This window comes from Gopherus evgoodei, chromosome 22, assembly GCF_007399415.2.
Source record: "Gopherus evgoodei ecotype Sinaloan lineage chromosome 22, rGopEvg1_v1.p, whole genome shotgun sequence".
Lineage (NCBI taxonomy): Eukaryota > Metazoa > Chordata > Testudines > Testudinidae > Gopherus > Gopherus evgoodei.
The window spans coordinates 250,989-270,292 of NC_044343.1; the positions used below are offsets into that span (position 1 = coordinate 250,989).

Genomic DNA, 19,304 nt, shown 5'->3' on the forward strand with positions numbered 1-19,304 from the left:
CTGAAAGCAGAGATCAAAGGGGGGAGGGGAGGACGGTTGGCTTACAGCAAAGTAGAGTGTACCATCATTCTGCACTTGCTCAGCTTATAGCTGAAAATGGGAATCTGTGATAAGCACTAGGATAGAAGCAAAGGCAGGACTGAATCTCCATTTGTATGTGGGCCTTTGGTTGACACTGGTAAAATACAAAATGTCCCAGGACATGTATGTTGGGGGACAGTTCTAAACAGCAGCTTAATTTTTTTATTTGCAGCAAAATGTAGAGGTCTAAGTATCTGACTGTGAGCCCTGGTAGCAAAGGGTAGACTGGGGTAGGTGCGACCGCGTGGTGCTGCTGACTGGGAGAGCAGCCTGAGGCAGAAGCCTCCAGATGGCATGGTATTCCAGGCAGGACTGAATCTCCATTACACAAAACTTAAAGAAGAGAATGACCTGGAGTCATTCCCATTTTTGTCCAGGTGCCCCCGACCAACCTCACCAAGGCCGGCCAGGAGCACCCACAGGATGACGATGACAGATACCAGTCATACTGCACCGTCTGCCATCTGCAAGGCAAGGCAAGAGGATGCTGCTGTGTAGCGCTGCAGCACCGCATCTGCCAGGAGCATCCAGTAGACATACGGTGACAGTGAAAAAAGTCGAGAAACGATTTTTTCCCTTTGCTTTTCATAGGGGGAGGGCGCTTACAACATATACCCTGAACTACCCGCGACAATGTTTTGACCCTTTAGGCATTGGGAGCTCAACCCAGAATTCAAATGGTTTTCAGAGAGAGTTGCGGGAAACTGTGGGATAGCTACAGTCGTCAGTTGCCCCTCCTTCCATGAGTATCCATTTGATTCTTTGGCTTTCTGGTATGCTTGTCGCAGCTCCTTAAGTTTCATGTAGCACTGTGTTGAGTCCCTGTTGTGGCCTTAGTCCATCATGGCGTTGGAGAGTTTTTTCAAATGTTTTGGCATTTTGTCTTTTGGAATGAAGTTCTGATAGAGCAGATTCATCTCCCCATACAGAGATCAGATTCAGTATCTCCCGTACGGTCCATGCTGGAGCTCTTTTTTGATTCTGGGACTGCATGGTCACCTATGCCGATGAGCCTGCATGGTCACCTTGCTGGATCAGCGCTCCACGCTGGGCAAACAGGAAATAAAATTCAAAAGTTCACAGGGCTTTTCCTGTCTACATGGCCAGTGCATCCGAGTTCAGATTGCAGTCCAGAGCGGTCACAATGGTGCACTGTGGGATAGCTCCCAGAGGCCAATAGCGTTGAATTGTGGCCACACTAACCCTAATTCGAAATGGCAATGTCGATTTCAACGCTACTCCCCTTGTCGGGGGAGTACAGAAATCAATTTTAAGAGCCCTTTATGTTGACAAAAATGGCTTCGTTGTGTGGACGGGTGCAGGGTTAATTCAATTTAATGCTGCTAAATTCGATATAAACTCGTAGTGTAGACCAGGTCTTATTCTCTATCCCTTTTTGAATGATTCCTAACATTCTGATGGCTTTTTTGACTGCCGCTGCATACTGCATGGACATCTTCAGAGAACTATCCATGACGACTCCAAGATCTCTTTCCTGATTAGTTGTAGCTAAGTTAGTATATATATGTATATATGTTAGTATATATATGTATGTATAATTGGGGTTATTTTTTCCAATGTGTGTTTTCCCCCAGCACCTTGTCTCAGCCACTCACCCTTCAGACTATCCAGAATGTTTCTGCTACAATATTCATTCTCCTGATCACAGATTAGATCACTCACTACTTTCAGTCTCTTCAATGGCTTCCTCTTATCTTAGGGCTTGTCTACACAAACATTTAGCTTTCAGCAAGCTGGGGTGTGAAGCTACTCCCACTAGCTTGCCATGAATTAACTGTCCATGGGGACCCTGATGACCTGTTAGTGCACATCTTCCAACAGTGGCTAGATACTTCAGAGAGAATGAACAGAACAGGGCTATTATAGTGATCTATACTCTGTCATCCAGTCCCACCTTCTGGCAATCGGAGGTATAGAGACACCCAGAACATGGGGTTTTGTCCCTGACCATCTTGGCTAACAGCCATTGATGGACCTAGCTTCCATGCACTGATCTAATTCTTTTTTTAAGCCAGTTATACTTTTGGCTGTCACAGCACCCCCAGCAATGAGTTCCACAGGTTGATTGCGTGTTATGTGAAGAAGTACTTCCTTATGTTTGTATTAAACCTGCTGCCTATTAATTTCCTTGGGTGCCCCCTGGTTCTTGTATTATGTGAAGGGGTGAATAATACTTCCTTATTCACTTTCTCCACACTATTCGTGATTTTAAACACTTCTTTCATATCCTCCTTTCAGTCATCTCTTTTCCAAGCTGAACATTCCCATATGAAGAGAGATTAAAAAGCTGGAAGCCTCTCCATACCCCTAATCATTTTTATTTCCCTTCTCTGTACTTTTTCCATTTCTAATATATATTTTTGAGAAGAGATGACCAGAATTGCACCCAGTTTTCAAGGTGTGAGCATATCATGGATTTATTAAGTGGCATTATGATATTTTGTGCCTTATTATCTATCCCGTGTGATGGTTCCTAACATTCTGTTAGCTCTTTAGTCTGTTGCTGGACATTGAGTGGATGTTTTCAGGGAACTATCCACAATGAGTCCAAGATCTCTTTCTTGAGTGGTAACAGCTAATTTAGAACCTATCATTTGGAATGTATAGTTGGGATTATGTTTTCCAATGTGCATTTCTTTGTATTTATCAAAGTTGAATTTCCTCTGCCATTTTCTTGCCCAGTCACCCAGTTTAGTGAGAGCCCTTTGTCATTCCCTGCAATCATCTTTGGGCATAACTATCTTGAGTAATTTTGTATCACCTGCAAACTTTCCATTTCATTGTTTACCCCCTTTTCCCAAATCATTTATGAATATGTTGAACAGCACCGGTCCCAGTACAGATCCCTTCCCTCCCTTTGTTCCCTTTCTATCTTTTAACCAGTTAGTGATCATGAGAGGGCCTTCCTTCTGATTCCAGGATTGCTTACTTTGCTTAAGAGCCTGCAGTGAGGGACCTTGTCAAAGACTTTCTGAAAATCCAAGCACACTACTATATCCACTGGATCACCCTTATCCATATGCTTGTTCACAGTGTAATGCTGACAGATCAGCTCAAATCAAAATCAGAGGCCAATTCACTTGTGTGTGAGTATCAAAAAAATGCTAATGTTGTCGTCCTCACATACCTGTTACCTGTAGTTTACTATCACATTACATTAAGCAAACCTCGTATTTAATTAACCCTAGATCAAAAAGTATATGTTAGTGAGAATTTACTTGATGTGAAAACTGCATGAAAACTACTGAAAGATTGTTTGGATTGTTGTAACTAAATGTACTGTTCATATCTTTGTGATGTGCAATCCACCTTGGAACTCTAAATGAAGAAGCATGCTAACTTCAAGCATGGAACATTATGTTCAACAATGTGAAATCAGTCTGCATTTAGTCAACAAAGAAAAAGCCTATGCTATGGTGGAGACACTTACCAGATTGCTTTCTGGGGAAAACTGCCATAAGAATGGATTCAGGGAATAATCAGGTATCTCTGAATTGCTTTGGATTAAAATGGGGTGGAATACTGAACAAGTGGACAGAGATCCCTAGAATTAAACTTGGTATGCCTGAGGAACTTTTGGAAATCTAGCAGATTACTACAACTCTGTTAATATTTTGGACTTACAAACTTGGACTCACCTGTTAATTACTTTACCTCCTTAAACTCTCAATAACTCTCTCACCCTTTTTTCTTAGCTAATAAACCTTTAGTTAGTTTAGTAGAGAAATTGGTTTCGGCGTTGTTTCTGGTCAGGTCCAGGTAAGTGACCAATTCTTTTGGATTAGGAGTAACCTAATGTGAGGTGATTTTCAGTTTTAATAACCTTTTATCACAAAGTCCAGTTTGTCTGGGTGGCAAGACGGGCAGGAAAGCCTAAGAGGACTGTTTGTGACTCCATGGTAAGGCTAATATAGTGATCAGGAGTTCACATTTGTTACTGGCTTCGTGAAATCTAATAATAGAATATACCACCAGTTTGAGGTGTCTACCCTGTTTTCTGACAGTCTGACCTGAGCTCGGCACTCGCAGTGGTGAGCCACTTAAGACAGCATGACAGACGCCCTCTGAGAATTCTAATAGATTGATGAGGTATGACTCTTCCCCAACATATTCCATTCATCTACTTGTCTGAGAATACTGATTTTTACTATAGTTACAAACAATTTGCTTGGTACTGAACTTAGGCGTACCAGCCTGTAATTGCCAGGACTGCCTCTGAAGACTTTTTAAAAAACAGACCGTACATTAACTCTGGTCCTGAAACTGATTTAAGCAATAGGTTACATACCACAGTTAGTAGTTCTGCAATTTCATGTTTGTGTTCCTTTAGAACTCTTTAGTGAATACTATCTGGGCCTGGCAACTTATTCCTGTTTAATTTATCAATTTAATTTAATCAAAGCCACCTCTACTGACACCTCAATCTGGGACCGTTCCTCAGATTGGTTGCCTAAAATGAATGGTTCGAGTGTGGCAGTCTCCCTTACATCCTCTGCAGTGAAGACTGATGCAAAGAACTCAATTAGAGTCTCTCATTTCCTTCAACTCCCCCTCCCTTTGCTCCACCCTACCCTTTCTCCTAATCCCTCCCTTTGACCCATCTTCCTCTCTCCTCTTAACTTTTTGTACCTTCCTCCATGCTGCTCCCTCATGCTGGAACTCCAACCCCACACACGTCTTTCGTGCACTAAAGTAACTTCTCTTTACTGTATCCCTCCTCAAAATATATTTCTCTCCTGAAACACTGGTAGGATAATCTTTCATAAACATTGCCACTACCTATACCACTGCCCAATGATGGTAGCTCCTGTGGAGAGGGATCATGCTTTTCACGTACTGTGAGGTGCTCAATAAATATTCATGACTGTTAGAAAACCTATTCAAGTTAATAAAGCCCTTTTCTGCACCTGTGTGTATGGTATAGGCTAGTAAGAGCAAAATTAGCCGGCAAAACAAGAGTTATTTACCATATGGATAAACCGACTTTTCCCCCCAATAAAAGATGCAATATGCATGATCACCTCCAGAATTAATACACACTCACCATCTGTGTTTCTTCCTGGCATTTCTGCCTCACATCATTGAGCATATCTTTCAGTTTGGCTTTCTGCTGGTCCATTTCATCTAGACGGTCTTGAGCATCTTGTTTCTGAGCTTCCAGCTCTTGCAAGTTACTTATTTCTCTGTCTAAATCATTTTGCAGTTCCTGAAAAAAGTTCCACAACATTATTGACTACACTTAACCGATGTCTTGTGACAAGCGGGTAAGCTTAAGGAGACATACTGAGGTAGATAAACCTCAAATTCAACCTGCCTGTGTTGCCTATAGAATTTTCCCCATTCAAAGGTTTCAGTGCTTTTTGTAAACAGATTAAAACAAAAAACAAAACAAAACCTGCCAGCACTTATGGGTAATCTACTATAACAAATCAATGTCCATGCGATGGGAGAAGAGTCTCAGAAGATAAGGATTTCACCTATTCCAAGCCTATTATAAATTATTTTTAGAACATGAATTTCAGAATTTAGATGGATACCTTCACAAAGTTGTTTAAACAGTATTAATGAAGCATTAACAAAGAGAAACATTTTCTATTATATTCTATACTATTTGCATTTTACACTAACCAGCATAAAAAAAAATATTTCCTACAGTGCACAGAAAAATTAAATCATCTTTACAAGTTATTCCCCCAGTGCCAGAATAAACATACCCAGATGAATTAATAAAGGAAGTAGTGTGGACAACAAAACAAAACAAAAACTTCAAATATGGATGGTGCTTCCTGTAGAATTTTAAAGAAATGTCATTAATAATAGTCCAGAGTTTTTACCTGAACTTCATTGGTTTTCTGTCTAATTGATTCCTCCTTTTCTCTAATGTCCTGCTCTAGTGAATACTTCTCTCTGTAGGGAAAACATTCACATGACTGATACAATTAAAATCAGACAATATTTTACAAAAAAATTAATTAAATGTTCTTTTGTAAACAATGCACAAATGAAAAAACAATCCTACATTTGTGTCATACTTTCAAGAAGTAATTAAGAAATATGATTTTTCATATTTAAAGACTGATCTGCCCCACAGTCTTCTCACTTCATGCACTAGGCTCCAATTAACCTTCTAGGCACTGCTCCTGCTGTCAGTAATCAGTGGGAGTTATTATTAACTTCAAAGACAGCCAGATAAGGCTCCTGAACTGTAGCATTCAAGAGACAATATAGGACCAATGGAAGTAATGATCATCAGTAATCAAAGGGAAATAATACTGAAACTGTTCTACTAATTAGGGATTCAACTGTTCCATTTAAATGAAAAGGAAGGTTTTAATTTGTGCAAAATTTACTTTAATTACCTCAGAGTGACATTTCAGAATGAACTACTCTGGCTATAAATAAAAAAATACAGTGAACAATTGGGTTCAACTATATTAAAGGTGATGGGATCCTATTTTTGATTGTACCATATATACACACACACTTTTTTTTTTTAAATCAAGAATCTATGGAACCAATAAATGCACTGCTCCCTAATGAATTAGACTAAGAAAGGTTTCCTCTTTTTTGGAGGGTACAGCAGTTAGATACTCTTATGCAATTTGTTAAGAGCCATCATTAGTGAGGAAAAGCCTCCATTTCCTAGGCTCAGAATACTCAACTTTAACAATACACTATATTTACCTCTGCAGATGTGCAATCTCTTGACTAATATCATCAATTTCTTTCACCCCTGTAAATTCTCCTGATCCAACAGAACTTGAACTATCCTGTAAGATATCAAAATATTCCATTACAAAGAAAGCCAAATGAAGAACAAGAATGCATTCTGGGCAAAGACTGAAGATACAGGTCCACCCTTCACTTTACACTTGGCCAATGTACATGGCAGAGGGGCATTGCTGGCACATGATGGCATATATCACATTGGTAGATGTACAGGTGAATGAGCCCCTGATGGTGTAGCTGATGTGGTTAGGTCTATGATGGTGTCCCTTGAACAGATATGTGGACAGGGTAGGCACCGGGGTTTGTTGCAGGGTTTGGTTCCTAGGTTGGTGTTTTTGTTGTGTGGTGTGTAGTTGCTGGTGAGTATTTGCTTCAGGTTGGGGGGCTGTCTGTGAGGACTGGCCTGTTCCCGAAGATCTGTGAGAGTGAGGGATCGTGCTTCAGGCAGGGCTGCTCAGAGGATTTAAGGGGCCTGGGGCAAAGCAATTTTGGGGGCCCCTTCCATAAAAAAAGTTGCAATACTATAGAATACTATATTCTTGTGAGGGCCCCTGTGCAGCCTGGGGCAAATTGCCCCACTTGCCCCCCTCCTCTGGACAGCCCTGGCTTCAGGATAGGTTGTAGATCCTTGATGATGTGGTGGAGATGCCACTAGCCGTCATCAAGAGCCCCCAACTAAAACCTCTCCAGCGCATCATCAAGGATCTAGTCCTCACTTACAGACTTTTGTTTTTGCTGATACAGACTAACACAGCTACCACTCTGAAACCTGTAGAAGCTATAGTGACAGGCATTCATCCCCAGAGAGTATACTGGAAGTTAAGGGGCCAGATTCAAAGGTTCTCTCTTACTTCTTAAGCAGGGAAATGCTCATTAAATGATCAATGAGGAAGGACCTCAAGATCTGGCCTTACGTGTAATTAAAATCAGCATTTCTAGTCCCTTGAAAAGTGACAGTATTTGAGAGAGAACTGTAAACAGAATCCTCTCAGTTTTCATTGTCTGACAATCAGGACATCTACAGTATTTAACTATATTTTTAAACAATACAGTGCAAAAAGGCTTCTTACTATTGTGATAAGAAAAATAGGCTTTTTTTCTTTTTAAGTACAAAATATGTGGTATTTTTTAGCAGAAACTAGCAACTCAGAATGAAGGAATAGGGGACCTGAGTTCCCAACATACACGATTTAACATCTTAAGACCCTACTTTGGGAAGATGAGGGATCCTTTGGCATGTATGTTTAGTTGGGGTCAAGTAAGCATAAGGAAAATCTAGATACTAATTCTTAGAGTTACTAGACAACAGCTCCCTGTTCTCTAACACTACTCGTATTTTATAAGTACAAACATGAATGGACACTTGTACTGTTCACTGTGAATCATCAGAAACAGAATATGCTTTCCAACTTCCTTGCAAATACAATTAAAAATGTGAGCCGCCATGTTAGTCTCTTAGGGTATGTCTACACAGCGCGATAGCGCTTTAATGTGGCTGTGTAGTTATGGCTCCAGTGCTGGGAGAGAGCTCTCCCAGTGATGTAATAAAACCACCTCTGCGAGGGGAATAGCTCCCAGCACTGGAGTACTATCTACACTGCCACTTCACTGCACTGAAACTTGCATTGCTCAGGGGTGTGTTTTTTCACATCCTCAAGTGAAGAACGTTTCAGTGCTGTAAGTGGCAGTGTAGACAAGGTCTTAGATAAATACAGCCCACTAATCAACATGAACAAAAGGATCATAAACTACACTCACATAAGATGCCATTTTTTTCATGCTACATTTAACTATAAACATAGCACATCAAAAATATGAAGCAATGAATTAAAGAATGAGTGGGAAGTTTAAGGATCTTGCACCAGGGTATATTTATTGGCAGCAATTTAATGTAAGTTACGGACCTAGTAATTTAATATGCCAACACTGAGCCACCTGTTAAAACAAGTGCTTGAAAAATTAATGGATCTCAGATTGTTGAAGGAGCTCATACCCCCGGCTAAATAGCTGGGAGTGGCAGGGTCACATTGTAATGACATCACCACACTGTTAGGTGTCATAAGACACTAGTGCTAAGAGATGGGGAAAGACACAGAAATAAAGAACTCAAAGTTACAACTGTACTATACAAACAAATTTGCATTCTCTGGGGTGTTCCAATTACTCACACGACGCATTTCTGTTAGTGCAGAGATCTCAGTTCCTACAGTGGTCAAGTAACCTGACAGAGTCTACGGAGAAAGGATATAGGAGAAATAGAAGAGCTTCAGAGAATGGCAACAAAAATGGTCACAGGCCTGGAAAGATTTCCATTTGAGGAGAGAATGAAAAGATTAAGACTATTTCATTTACAGACAAAATTATAAGTTATATGACAAGTGCATTGTATGCATTGGATGAGGGCAATGTGAGTGTCAAGGAGGCCCATAGATGAAGGGTGAAATACAGTTGAAACAGATAAAAGGAAATTCTCCCCCTACAATCCCGGAAACACACAATGCTTTGATCACCTGTAGAATTCACTGCTACAAGTTATTGAGGTAAAAAGCATAGGATTTAGAAAAGAATTAGACATTTATGTGACTAATGTAGAGTATTATTAATACAGCTAATTACACTAATATTTAAAAGATATAAGGGTTACCCTCATGCTTCAGGGAATAAACCATTAATTGCCAGGAATTAGGAAGTCATTTCCCCCATTACGAAGATTTTATACTTTCAAGGGAAGCATTTAGTACTGCCACAGTCAGAGATAGGACACCAGACTAACTCAATCCTTGATCTGATCTGCTTTGGCAATTCCTATGTTATTTTCATTGTCTTGCCAGGTCCATCTATTTCATATCGCTTCTAATGTCAACTTCTCAATTTCCCTTATTTTCTTTAGTGATCTTCTAATTTCTTAAGACAAGACTTAACATTTTTCTGGTTTCTTCATCCCAGCTGTTTCTATGAGTTTTCTGTTAATCTTGTAGGACTTCTTCCTTTGTGGCATCTGTGCAAAATTCTTAATCTCAGACTTTATTCAGAGCTATAATGCACTTTTAGATTATTAGCACTACAAGACCTTCAAATTCAGTATTCACTCCTCCTTTCTAAATTTGCTGAGTTTTTCCCTCTCTCTCTCTCTCAACGCTCAGCATGCCCACTTCCTACATTTCAGGTCAACTCATTAGAAAGTCTATTTCATTCAAACCAGTTAAAAAAGGGAAAGGTTTTATAATAAATAAATATTTAAAGAAGAAATCTTAACTATGTTATGTAAAGCCTCCGCTCAAATGCAGTTATAAGATCTATAACGTGTATTATTAAGTTCTGCAATCTTTTTGCAGACTTTGTAACTTCAGTTATTGTTAGCATAGCCTTTTAAGTTTTGTAACCTTTGCAAGCTCTGCAACCTTTTCAAGTTACCACTTGCATGAACTTCCAAGCTGTGTAATATCCCATCTTGCAATCAGAGAGAGTGAACAAGGGAGTGTGTGGGGAAGATAAGGGAGTGTGAACAAGGGAGTGTATGTGGGACTGGGCAGAGAGGAACTGCAAGGAGAAAGAAGCCCGGAGCCAGAAGTGTCTAATATAATCTGCTCTGAGAAGGATATCAAGAAGTGCTGTAAAGAAAAGAAGAAACTGGTATGCATGAAAGAAACTGGTCTGGGAATGCTTCTCAGTGATGGACACAGAAAGAAAACTCAGTGTACATGACAGGAGCCACCCAGTTGCAGAAAAAGGAAGCAGCCATGCACACAAGCAGCTGCTGCTTCTTGACCTGCTCAGCAGCCTGGATTCGTAACCACAGGCGGACACGCCAGACCTACCATGCTTCAGCTTCTAGGCCTCCATGCTGTCTCCAGTAACTCTCCGCCTGTGTAAGTGTGTGGGTGCATGAGGGTATGAATGCAGTGAACGTGTGCGTGTATGAATAAGCTCCATGTCTTTTCTATCTGACCTAAGAGCAGCATTGTAATAAAACTAATACAAGTGCAATCCTGGGTTGGTTTTTAGGGGAACAGAGGTAACATTAGTGGTGGAGAATGCAGGGTTACTATTATGATGTAAGATGAGCATGCAGACAGAAAAATATACCCTATTTCAGAGCTCTTCTGTTTAGCTGTACTATAATGCAAAAAAGAGAGCTACTATCTGTTTATTTGATGACCAGTCGTTCATTTATGACTTCCTAGAGATGTGTGTCAGTCATACCTTCCTGACACCATGTCCTCCTATAGCATCTGTGATGCTGACCTCTCCTCATACACCAAGAAAGATCCAGAGAAGTAGGAGAAGAATCTCTTTTGGGGTCTCTCTCTCATTTCTCATTTTCTATAGGACTCCCAGAAGCAATGTTGACTCTACTTTTTTTTTTTTTTTAAAAGGGAACAAGTTACCACCTCCATGAAGCACTATTTTTGGCCTTGGGCAAGCTTATACATTTTTATTTTTAAAGTGAATAGTGTGTATGGGGGAAGGACGGTGGAATTAAGAGTGTGTGTGTGTGTGTGTGTGTGTGTGTGTGTGTGTGTGTGTGTGTGTGTGTGTAAAGGCGTATTGGGGCAGTCAAGGGTGTGCATGGGGGGCTACTCCATGGTGGCCCATCCCCAGTAGTACACACTAGTATTTCCTGTCCCTGGGATTCACTCTGAAGCAGCCTTAGAGCCTGGCCAGGCATGTGGGATGGGCAGGCAGTGATGTCAGACGGACGTCCTCTAGGTTGGGGGTTTCAGACGCACACACCCCCAGGCACTCACATAAAAGGGCCCAGTCTGCAGCTCCCTCCTCTGCTGCCTTTTAGCAAGAGCAATGACCACATTCCTGGAAACCAACTGCCAGGAAAAGTGAGTGTCTGGCGCGCACTTTGACCACGTCAGACCACAGCTCCAGAACCTCCACTGACCTGGGCTGGTGCTGAAGAGCCTGGCCAGGCCCCTCACCTGAGCTCATCCGTAATGGGAGTCCTGGAGTGTGCCCCTAAGACCTGAAGGGCTTCCACTCCCCTTGCAGGGAAGAAGTGGGGCTGTATGCACCCAGTCACCAAGACGGGGGGAAAGAGCAGAGTGGGTTCTTAAAGGGCCACACCACATCCCTGCTGAAGCTGCACAGAGGAGAAGTGAGCAGCATGGCTGCACAGCTTTTATAGAGAAATTGCTATAAGGCTCTGTCCTTAGCTCACCCTCTCTCACCTTTTATTCCCTACCTCTCGGTGACTTCATCCACTCACATGGATTTCATAGATAGCCATTTCAATTACAGTACAATCCCTATTTTACAAACTAACTGTGGATTGAGGAGTCCATAATAGTGAAAAATTCATAAAATTTAACATCTGAAAATTATAGTAGATATGGTGCATAAGTACACTATGATACAGTGCATTGCTGTCTTTTTGTTTTTCTAACCATAGCAAAGCGATTTCCAGCGCACTGAAGGCACTGGGATGTGAAGGGCTGTAAACTTGTTCTTCATCAATATTCATTTACATTATGTGGGATTTTTTCCTCCCTCTCAGAAAAAATGGTTTGTATCACTGGTGCAGGTAGATTAGTGTTCATAAAATTGAAGTTCTACTGTACCATCTTTTCACCAGTCACTCCCCTTCCCCTCACTTGTTTATTTTTTCCACCTATTGGCTCTCATTGTATGCTAAGATTGTAAGCTCTTTTGGGAAGGGACTACACCTTTATATTGTGTGTGTACAGTGCCTAGCAAAACTGAGCCAATGTCCCTGGCTGGCGCTTGAAGGTGCTACTGCAACACAAACAATAAATAAGTCTACCTCCACTTCAGACCCGCCTTCCTCCAGTCCCATCTCTCAGTCTCTTCCTATCTCATGACACCTGCCAGATGTCTCACTGTTAAATTTTATGTAGCCAGAATTGAATTTGTTTTCACTCCAAAGCACTTCCCCTAGTCCTCCATTCTCAGTCACTGTTTGAGAACACCACTATCATTCCTGTGCTCAGGCTTGCACCCTGGTAGACATCTTTAACTTCTCCTCTTTCTCTGAGTCTGCAAAATCTAGGCTGTGTCCAAATCACGCCACTTCTTCCTTCACAATGTCTACAAGATATACTCTTTCCTCTCTGCCCTGACAGAAAAACCTCTGCCCTTGTCTACTTGCTTCACTGTATCTTTCATTTTGCTCCCGCTCCCACTCCCTTTCCCCTTCTTCCTTCTTGTTACTCAGTTTATCAGAGTCTTCAAAGTTTATCAAAGAAAGGCCAGAAATCCTAAAATGTTTTCTGAAGTAAAAATACATAAATATTAAATTACTTAAATAAGAACTTTGTCTAATTCATAACAGTTAATCATCTGTTTGCAGAAGATTGACACAGAAGTCAAACATTAACAATTTTAAAAGCACCTAAGTGATTTAGGGACCTACATTCTATTTCCAAAAGTGGTTTGGGCACTTAGGAACTTAAATCTCAAATTTCAATGACACTTAAGCACCTAAGTCACGTTTGAAAATGTTACTCATTATCTAATAGTACAAGGATCAATGGCAACAACAGTGAATGAAAAGTGTAAGCTTGGAAATAAGGTTAAGAGAGAAAGGGAGAGAGATACTTTACTAAGAGCAACTTCCATTCACTCACCTGAACTTGCTAAGTATGGCAGGGTTCTAGTCTAACCTATCATCATCATGCTGGAAAAGTTTTCCCTTACGTGAGAATAATTGATAAATAAGACAAAATATCACCACCACTTTTGTGATGAAAGATATATTTTTTAATAAAAATTTTAAACTGGAATTTTTCCAGGCACAAGGTAGGATTCCCTCTGGTAATTGTGAAACTGGCCTCATATTTTTGAAAGTTACCAAGGTAACGGACAACTCATTTAATATGACATTTTGCAATTGATAACCAATTTATGAAGTATTTTTTGAAATCTGAAAATCAGTTATAAACAGAAGATAGACAAACATTCTTGTAAGTTAAAGATTCAGCAATTCAATGGGTACAAAATATAAATAAAAAATTAACAGCTCTCAAAGCTAGTTACTTTCAAATCACGTATTGGTCCAGTAGAACAATATACTTATTAATAACCAATTACTTACTTGTATGGGAGTATTCCTCTCTCCAGGAGGGATCATATCTGGGGACAACACCTGTGGAGGATCAATCCCTTTACTGACCTTCTGTTGAATGAAATACATGGCTAGTGCAAACTGATCTTTGCTTAGCTTTCCCATCTGTCTTGTGTCTGCCAATGCCCTGTTAGAAATTGGTTATTCTTACCGTAAGTCAAAATGTGTTATAAACCAAACAACTATTATTATTACAATGAAATCTGAGATACAAATACATATAATTTTGTTGTTGTTTTGGCCTCATCAGAGCCCATTTCCTCACGGGAAAAGTTCTACAGGCTGAGCTATGAATGTTTTGTTAGATGCACTTAGCTGAATGAAACCATCTTTTCTTGGAAAAAATGCCTTTGACTTTTTAGCCAGTTGAGTGATAGGACTGATAAAATGTTCCCCATTCATGGAATAGTCTATATAATATGAGTACTGATTGCAAGTTATGCCACTATTACAGAGACATGATGAGGAGGGGTACGTTTTCAAGGTTTCATAGATCTCTCCAGTGCCTTCCAAGTAGAATTATAGTATCATAGAAATGTAGGACTAGAAGGGACCTTCATAGGTCATCTAGTCCAGGCAGGATTAAGTATTATTTAGATCATCCCTGATAGGTGTTTGTCTACCAGCTCTTAAAAACCTCCAATAACAGAGAGTCCATAACTCCCTGGATAACGTGCTCCAGCGCTTAACTATCCTTACAGTTAGGAAGTTTTTCCTAATGTCTAACCTAAATCTGTTTTGCTGCAATTTAAGATCATTGCTTCTTGTCCTGTCCTCAGTGATTAAGAACAAGTTTATCAGCCTCCTCTTATAACAACCTTTTATACGTGAAGACTGTTACGTCCTTCCCTCAATCTTCTCTTTTCCAGACTAAACAAACCCAATTTTGTCCATCTTTTCTCGTACGTGTTTTCTAAACCTCTAATAATTTTTGTAGCTCTCCTCTGGACTTTCTCCAATCTGTCCACATCCTTCCCAAAATGTGGTTTTCAGAACTGTACACAATACTCCAGTTGAAGCCTTATAAATGCTAAGTAGCATGAAGGAATTACTTCTCATGTTTTGCTTATAACATTCCTACTAATACATCTCAGAATGACTTTTGCTTTTTTGCAACAGTATTTCATTGTTGACTCATATTAGTTTGTGACCCACTATGACCCCCCATCTTTTTCTGCAGTACTCCTTCCTAGCCAGTCATTTCCCATTTGTATTTGTGCAGTTGATTATTCCTTCCTAAGTGTAGTAGTTTGCATTTCTCCTTACTGAATTCATCCTATTTAATTCAGACATTTATCCAGTTTGTTAAAATCATTTTTAATTCTAATCCTGTCTTCCAAAGTATTTGGAACCCTTCCCAGCTTGGTATTATTCACAAATTTAACAATTGTACTCTCTGCCATTATCCAAATCCTTTATGAAGATATTGAATAGAACTGGACACAGGACAGATCCCTCCGGGACCCTACTCAATATGTCCTTCCACCTTGATTGTGAACCATTGATAACTACTCTGAGTATGGTTTTCCAACCACTTATCCACCCACCTTATAGTAAGTTCATCCAAGTTACATTTCTCTAGTTTGTTTATGAGAAGGTTATGTGAGATAGTATCAAAAGTTTTACTAAAGTCAAGCTATATCACATCTGATTACCCCCATCCATAAGGCTTCTTACCCCATCAAATAAACAACTTTAATCTGAACATGAGAGGAAGGGAAGAAAATTGATTTAGTTGTTCTCCTTGTGAGACTTTATCCTTATTTATAAACGTATGCAATGTTGTTGAGATAGTATGGTAAAAGAAGCCCTACAGCTATGAAGAGGAATAGCAGTGGCAGTCAACAAGGGAATTGCTAGTATCACATTTCTGGATGAAAAATGCTATTTCCTAGAGTCAACTAGCTGAAAAAAAAAAAATCAAACCAAAGCAAAATCAAAACAACTAATGATGAAGTCTTACCATATATGTGCTAGAAGATTTTGAGACAGGCCTGAGTGCATAAAAATATCCTTCACTTCTTGGCCACTCACATAGCCATCCATGTCCATATCAGTTTTTAAGAAAATTTCATCGTATCGCACCTTATCAGATATTGGTACCACCCAATTCACAGATGGCTGAAAAACAAAAAGGTTTGTTACGTTAGCAAAAACCAAATATAACCTTTATTAATACACTGAGGGCTCACTTGTGCATAATACTGAGTACCCTCAACGTCAACAGAAACTGAGGGGTGCACAACATATTGTAGGATCAAGCCTATAAACAGTTCACTGACATTTCCCTTCCCTTCAGTCACATATCAAGATTAATACTGTATGCGAGCATCTCACAAATACTGAGAAACAGAATGTTCATAAACTGGGTACATTCTTCCTATTTATATACAGACTTACTAACACCCCAGACTGGTGTGCTTATTGACAGTGCTCTGCACTGCAACTCAGGAGATCCATATTAGAGTCCTGGGCGCAGATTCATCCCTATACTGCTGCTAGCGCTGATGCAGGGACAAGCTCCCTCTCTTGTGAGCCCAAGCTACTGATCATGCCACTAAGATTTGGACTAAAAGAGAATTTTCACCCTTTAACATTCTGCATTCCCCACATCCTGTGACATCATTTGTTTTCAAAACATAAAATACTTTCTCTCAAAAAAGTGCTTTCCTCGGGAAGAAAAGGGATCCAGCAAAAAGTCATTTCACTATTTGGCACAGTTCATTGCAAAGGATATAAAAATTAACATGAGACTTGTACCTGTGTTTGCTTGATGCTGTGTTTGGGTGACAAACTTCCTGTGCTATTCAGGCTGTTTACACTACCATGGGATGGGGTAGAACGAAGGCTATCTTTAGGTGGAGGACTTGCAGGAAGAACAGGAACTGCACCAGGAAAAACTGGCGCCTTCTTTCTTTTGGAAGGTGGTATAAGTGTGGGGGGTAATACTGAGGGAACTGGCTCCTTCTCAAGAGCTCTATATACCAAATGCATTGCCTGCAAAGGCAAAAGTTAAAAAAATCTGTAATACACCAACGAAGAGAGGAACACACAACAAAACAGGTCCAGTGGTAAGTGTCCAAAATACTAGGGAGATGGAGGTAAACATGATAAGAGACAAGATCAGAGATACAGGTCAGAGCAGAGTTGTACATGACTTTGAATGCAGGACAAAATGTTTAAACTTGATACTCTGGGCAAGGGAGGGTCAGAGGAGGGTTTCAAGGAAGAAGACCATTTTAGTGGCTGTAATTTGAATGATCTGGAGTAGGGTGCAGTGTGAATAATGAGTGGCCAGAAAGGAGGAGTTTGCAGTGCTCAAGACTAAGCTCAAGGAAGCAATAATAACTACACATTACTTTGTCAAACGTTTAATGAATTCAGAATTTAAAACCTACCACAGCAAATTCATCCTTGTCCAGGTGTCCATCCTTGTCAATATCACTGAGATCCCAGACCTACAGTATTTACACAAAAATTAAAGTTGAAGAACATGTTACAACAAATTTTATTAGTTAGAGTATAAGTTAATAAGTAGGTTAGAAAATATTAATTGTATTAAGAATGTTAATGCCCTCTAGAAATTTGAGGTGCATTTTCTGAAGATCATATTAGTTATACACAGAAGCATATGTTTAGGGCTGACAAGAGACGTAAAGGGATACAAAGTCTCATCTGCTCTAGCACTTATACTTCAGCCTATGTTATCATAACTAATATGATTATGATGGAGAGGCTGAGTGGTACAGTGGATAGGAGACAGAATGGTGACGCAGGAGTCGTGGGCTCTATTTCCTAGCTCTGGCATAGATTGCTGTGTGACTTTAAGCAAGTCTCTATCTTCTTGTGGCTGTTTCATTTCCCACACTTTATCTGTCTTGTCTATTTAAACTGTAAGCTATCTGGAGCAGGACTGTTTCATTTATATAGAGTGACCCTAGACATCACCAAAACAGAAATAATCATACAGAGCCTGAAGCCTTTTAACACCAAATGCAGCATAATGTTCAAATGCAAGGTTAAACAATTATTTTTCATTCACATCAAGGCAAAGAAGGAAGTGGTCTTTCGTGGTCAGAATGAAAGCATATTTCAGGAGAGATAGGGCTCATGTTGAACTAGTTGGAACTCAGACTTGGCCCTGACACAGAACACACAGAACAGTATATATAGCTAGGAATATGGCTTTAAAAAAAAGAAAAGAAAAACTGTTTAAGGATATTTACTGCATGTATTACATATTTATGAGGGGAGCCCCAGAAGTTCAAAGCAATTGCTCAAAAATAATACAGAATGTGTAACAAAAGTACAATGCAACACTATTTAAAACCCCTGGTTTACTGATTCTCTCACAGAACAACCTGTTCCAGTGTATATGCATGATAGTTGGAGTTTATATTTAAAGCTGGTTTAATACCTCCTAGTTAGGAAAAAAAAAAAAAGCTAGTAGAATATAATGCCCTAAAAGGCATTATTGCTTAGGTCAGGACAGCTTTTCTAACCAAGAGGCATTCACTTTCATTTTAAACTGACCTGCTTTTCAATTTAGTAATTTTTAAACTAAAGTTCTTGCTCTTAAAAGAATACAAGACAAATTAAGCTGATCCAGTCTAAGGCCAAGGTTTTTTTGTTGTTTTGCTTTTAAATGGACTCTTTATTTAAGAGTCTAAATAACGTTTTAGAAACCGTAACTTTAGGCAGCCATTTTTTAAAAATCTTGGCCTAGATCTGAACTATTGCTTCCATTTAAAGTAATGCTGTTATGATCAGTTACATTACATATTTAATTTCATTAGAAAGAGAAGTTACATTAAAGAATGGTTAGGAAAATTTGCCGCACACTTACCCTTCCTAGGATATCAAGAGGCAGCTTTGAGTTCATCAGTACTGGTTTTACTTTGTCTCCTGAAAGTAAACCATTTACTGGCAAAAGGCTTTCAAAAATACCATCAAACTTTGCTTTTTCTTCCACCTAGTTGGTAAGAAATAGCCTGAATAAGTAAAAAAGTGTGCCTGTGTGAGTGTCGAAAATTAAATCTTGCAAGAAACCAAGTGACTGGTCAGTAATTTATCATTTTAACTTCTTAGTTTCCCAGCATGCACCTGTATGCTAGATCCTAAACAGTGTGCTGTATTTAGATGTAAAACTCATGGAACAGGCTTTAGGACCTTATTTTTCCTCACTATGAAAACAAGCTTTCCGGAAATTACAGGACTGGGTTTACAATATGCATTTCTCTAGTGTTCTAGAAAGACAAAGCATTTTGTTTCACACACTGGTGCCCAGATTTTAAGTTATGAAACTTTCAGAGATCATTTATACTACTATGAAGTGTTACTTCCAAAGATTTTGCTTCCTGCATTATAATATAACATACAA

At 39.6% G+C, this 19,304-nt stretch overlaps 1 protein-coding gene across 5 annotated transcripts in view; it reads right to left on the bottom strand.

Annotated features, from left to right (window-relative positions):
- The window catches only part of EPS15L1 (epidermal growth factor receptor pathway substrate 15 like 1), an 81,709-nt gene that overhangs the window by 45,869 nt on the left and 16,536 nt on the right, over positions 1–19,304 (bottom strand). For 4 of the 5 annotated variants that reach the window (XM_030540064.1, XM_030540066.1, XM_030540068.1 and 1 more), the window contains exons 7-15: positions 18,771–18,896; positions 17,323–17,382; positions 16,685–16,921; positions 15,888–16,045; positions 13,895–14,051; positions 9,000–9,062; positions 6,787–6,872; positions 5,937–6,009; positions 5,147–5,308 (exon numbers count right to left, since the gene is read on the bottom strand). In XM_030540064.1, coding sequence (XP_030395924.1) covers positions 5,147–5,308; positions 5,937–6,009; positions 6,787–6,872; positions 9,000–9,062; positions 13,895–14,051; positions 15,888–16,045; positions 16,685–16,921; positions 17,323–17,382; positions 18,771–18,896 — 1,122 coding nt within the window. The remainder of the gene's footprint in view (positions 1–5,146; positions 5,309–5,936; positions 6,010–6,786; positions 6,873–8,999; positions 9,063–13,894; positions 14,052–15,887; positions 16,046–16,684; positions 16,922–17,322; positions 17,383–18,770; positions 18,897–19,304) is intronic. The other variant, XM_030540065.1, reaches the window with a different exon arrangement.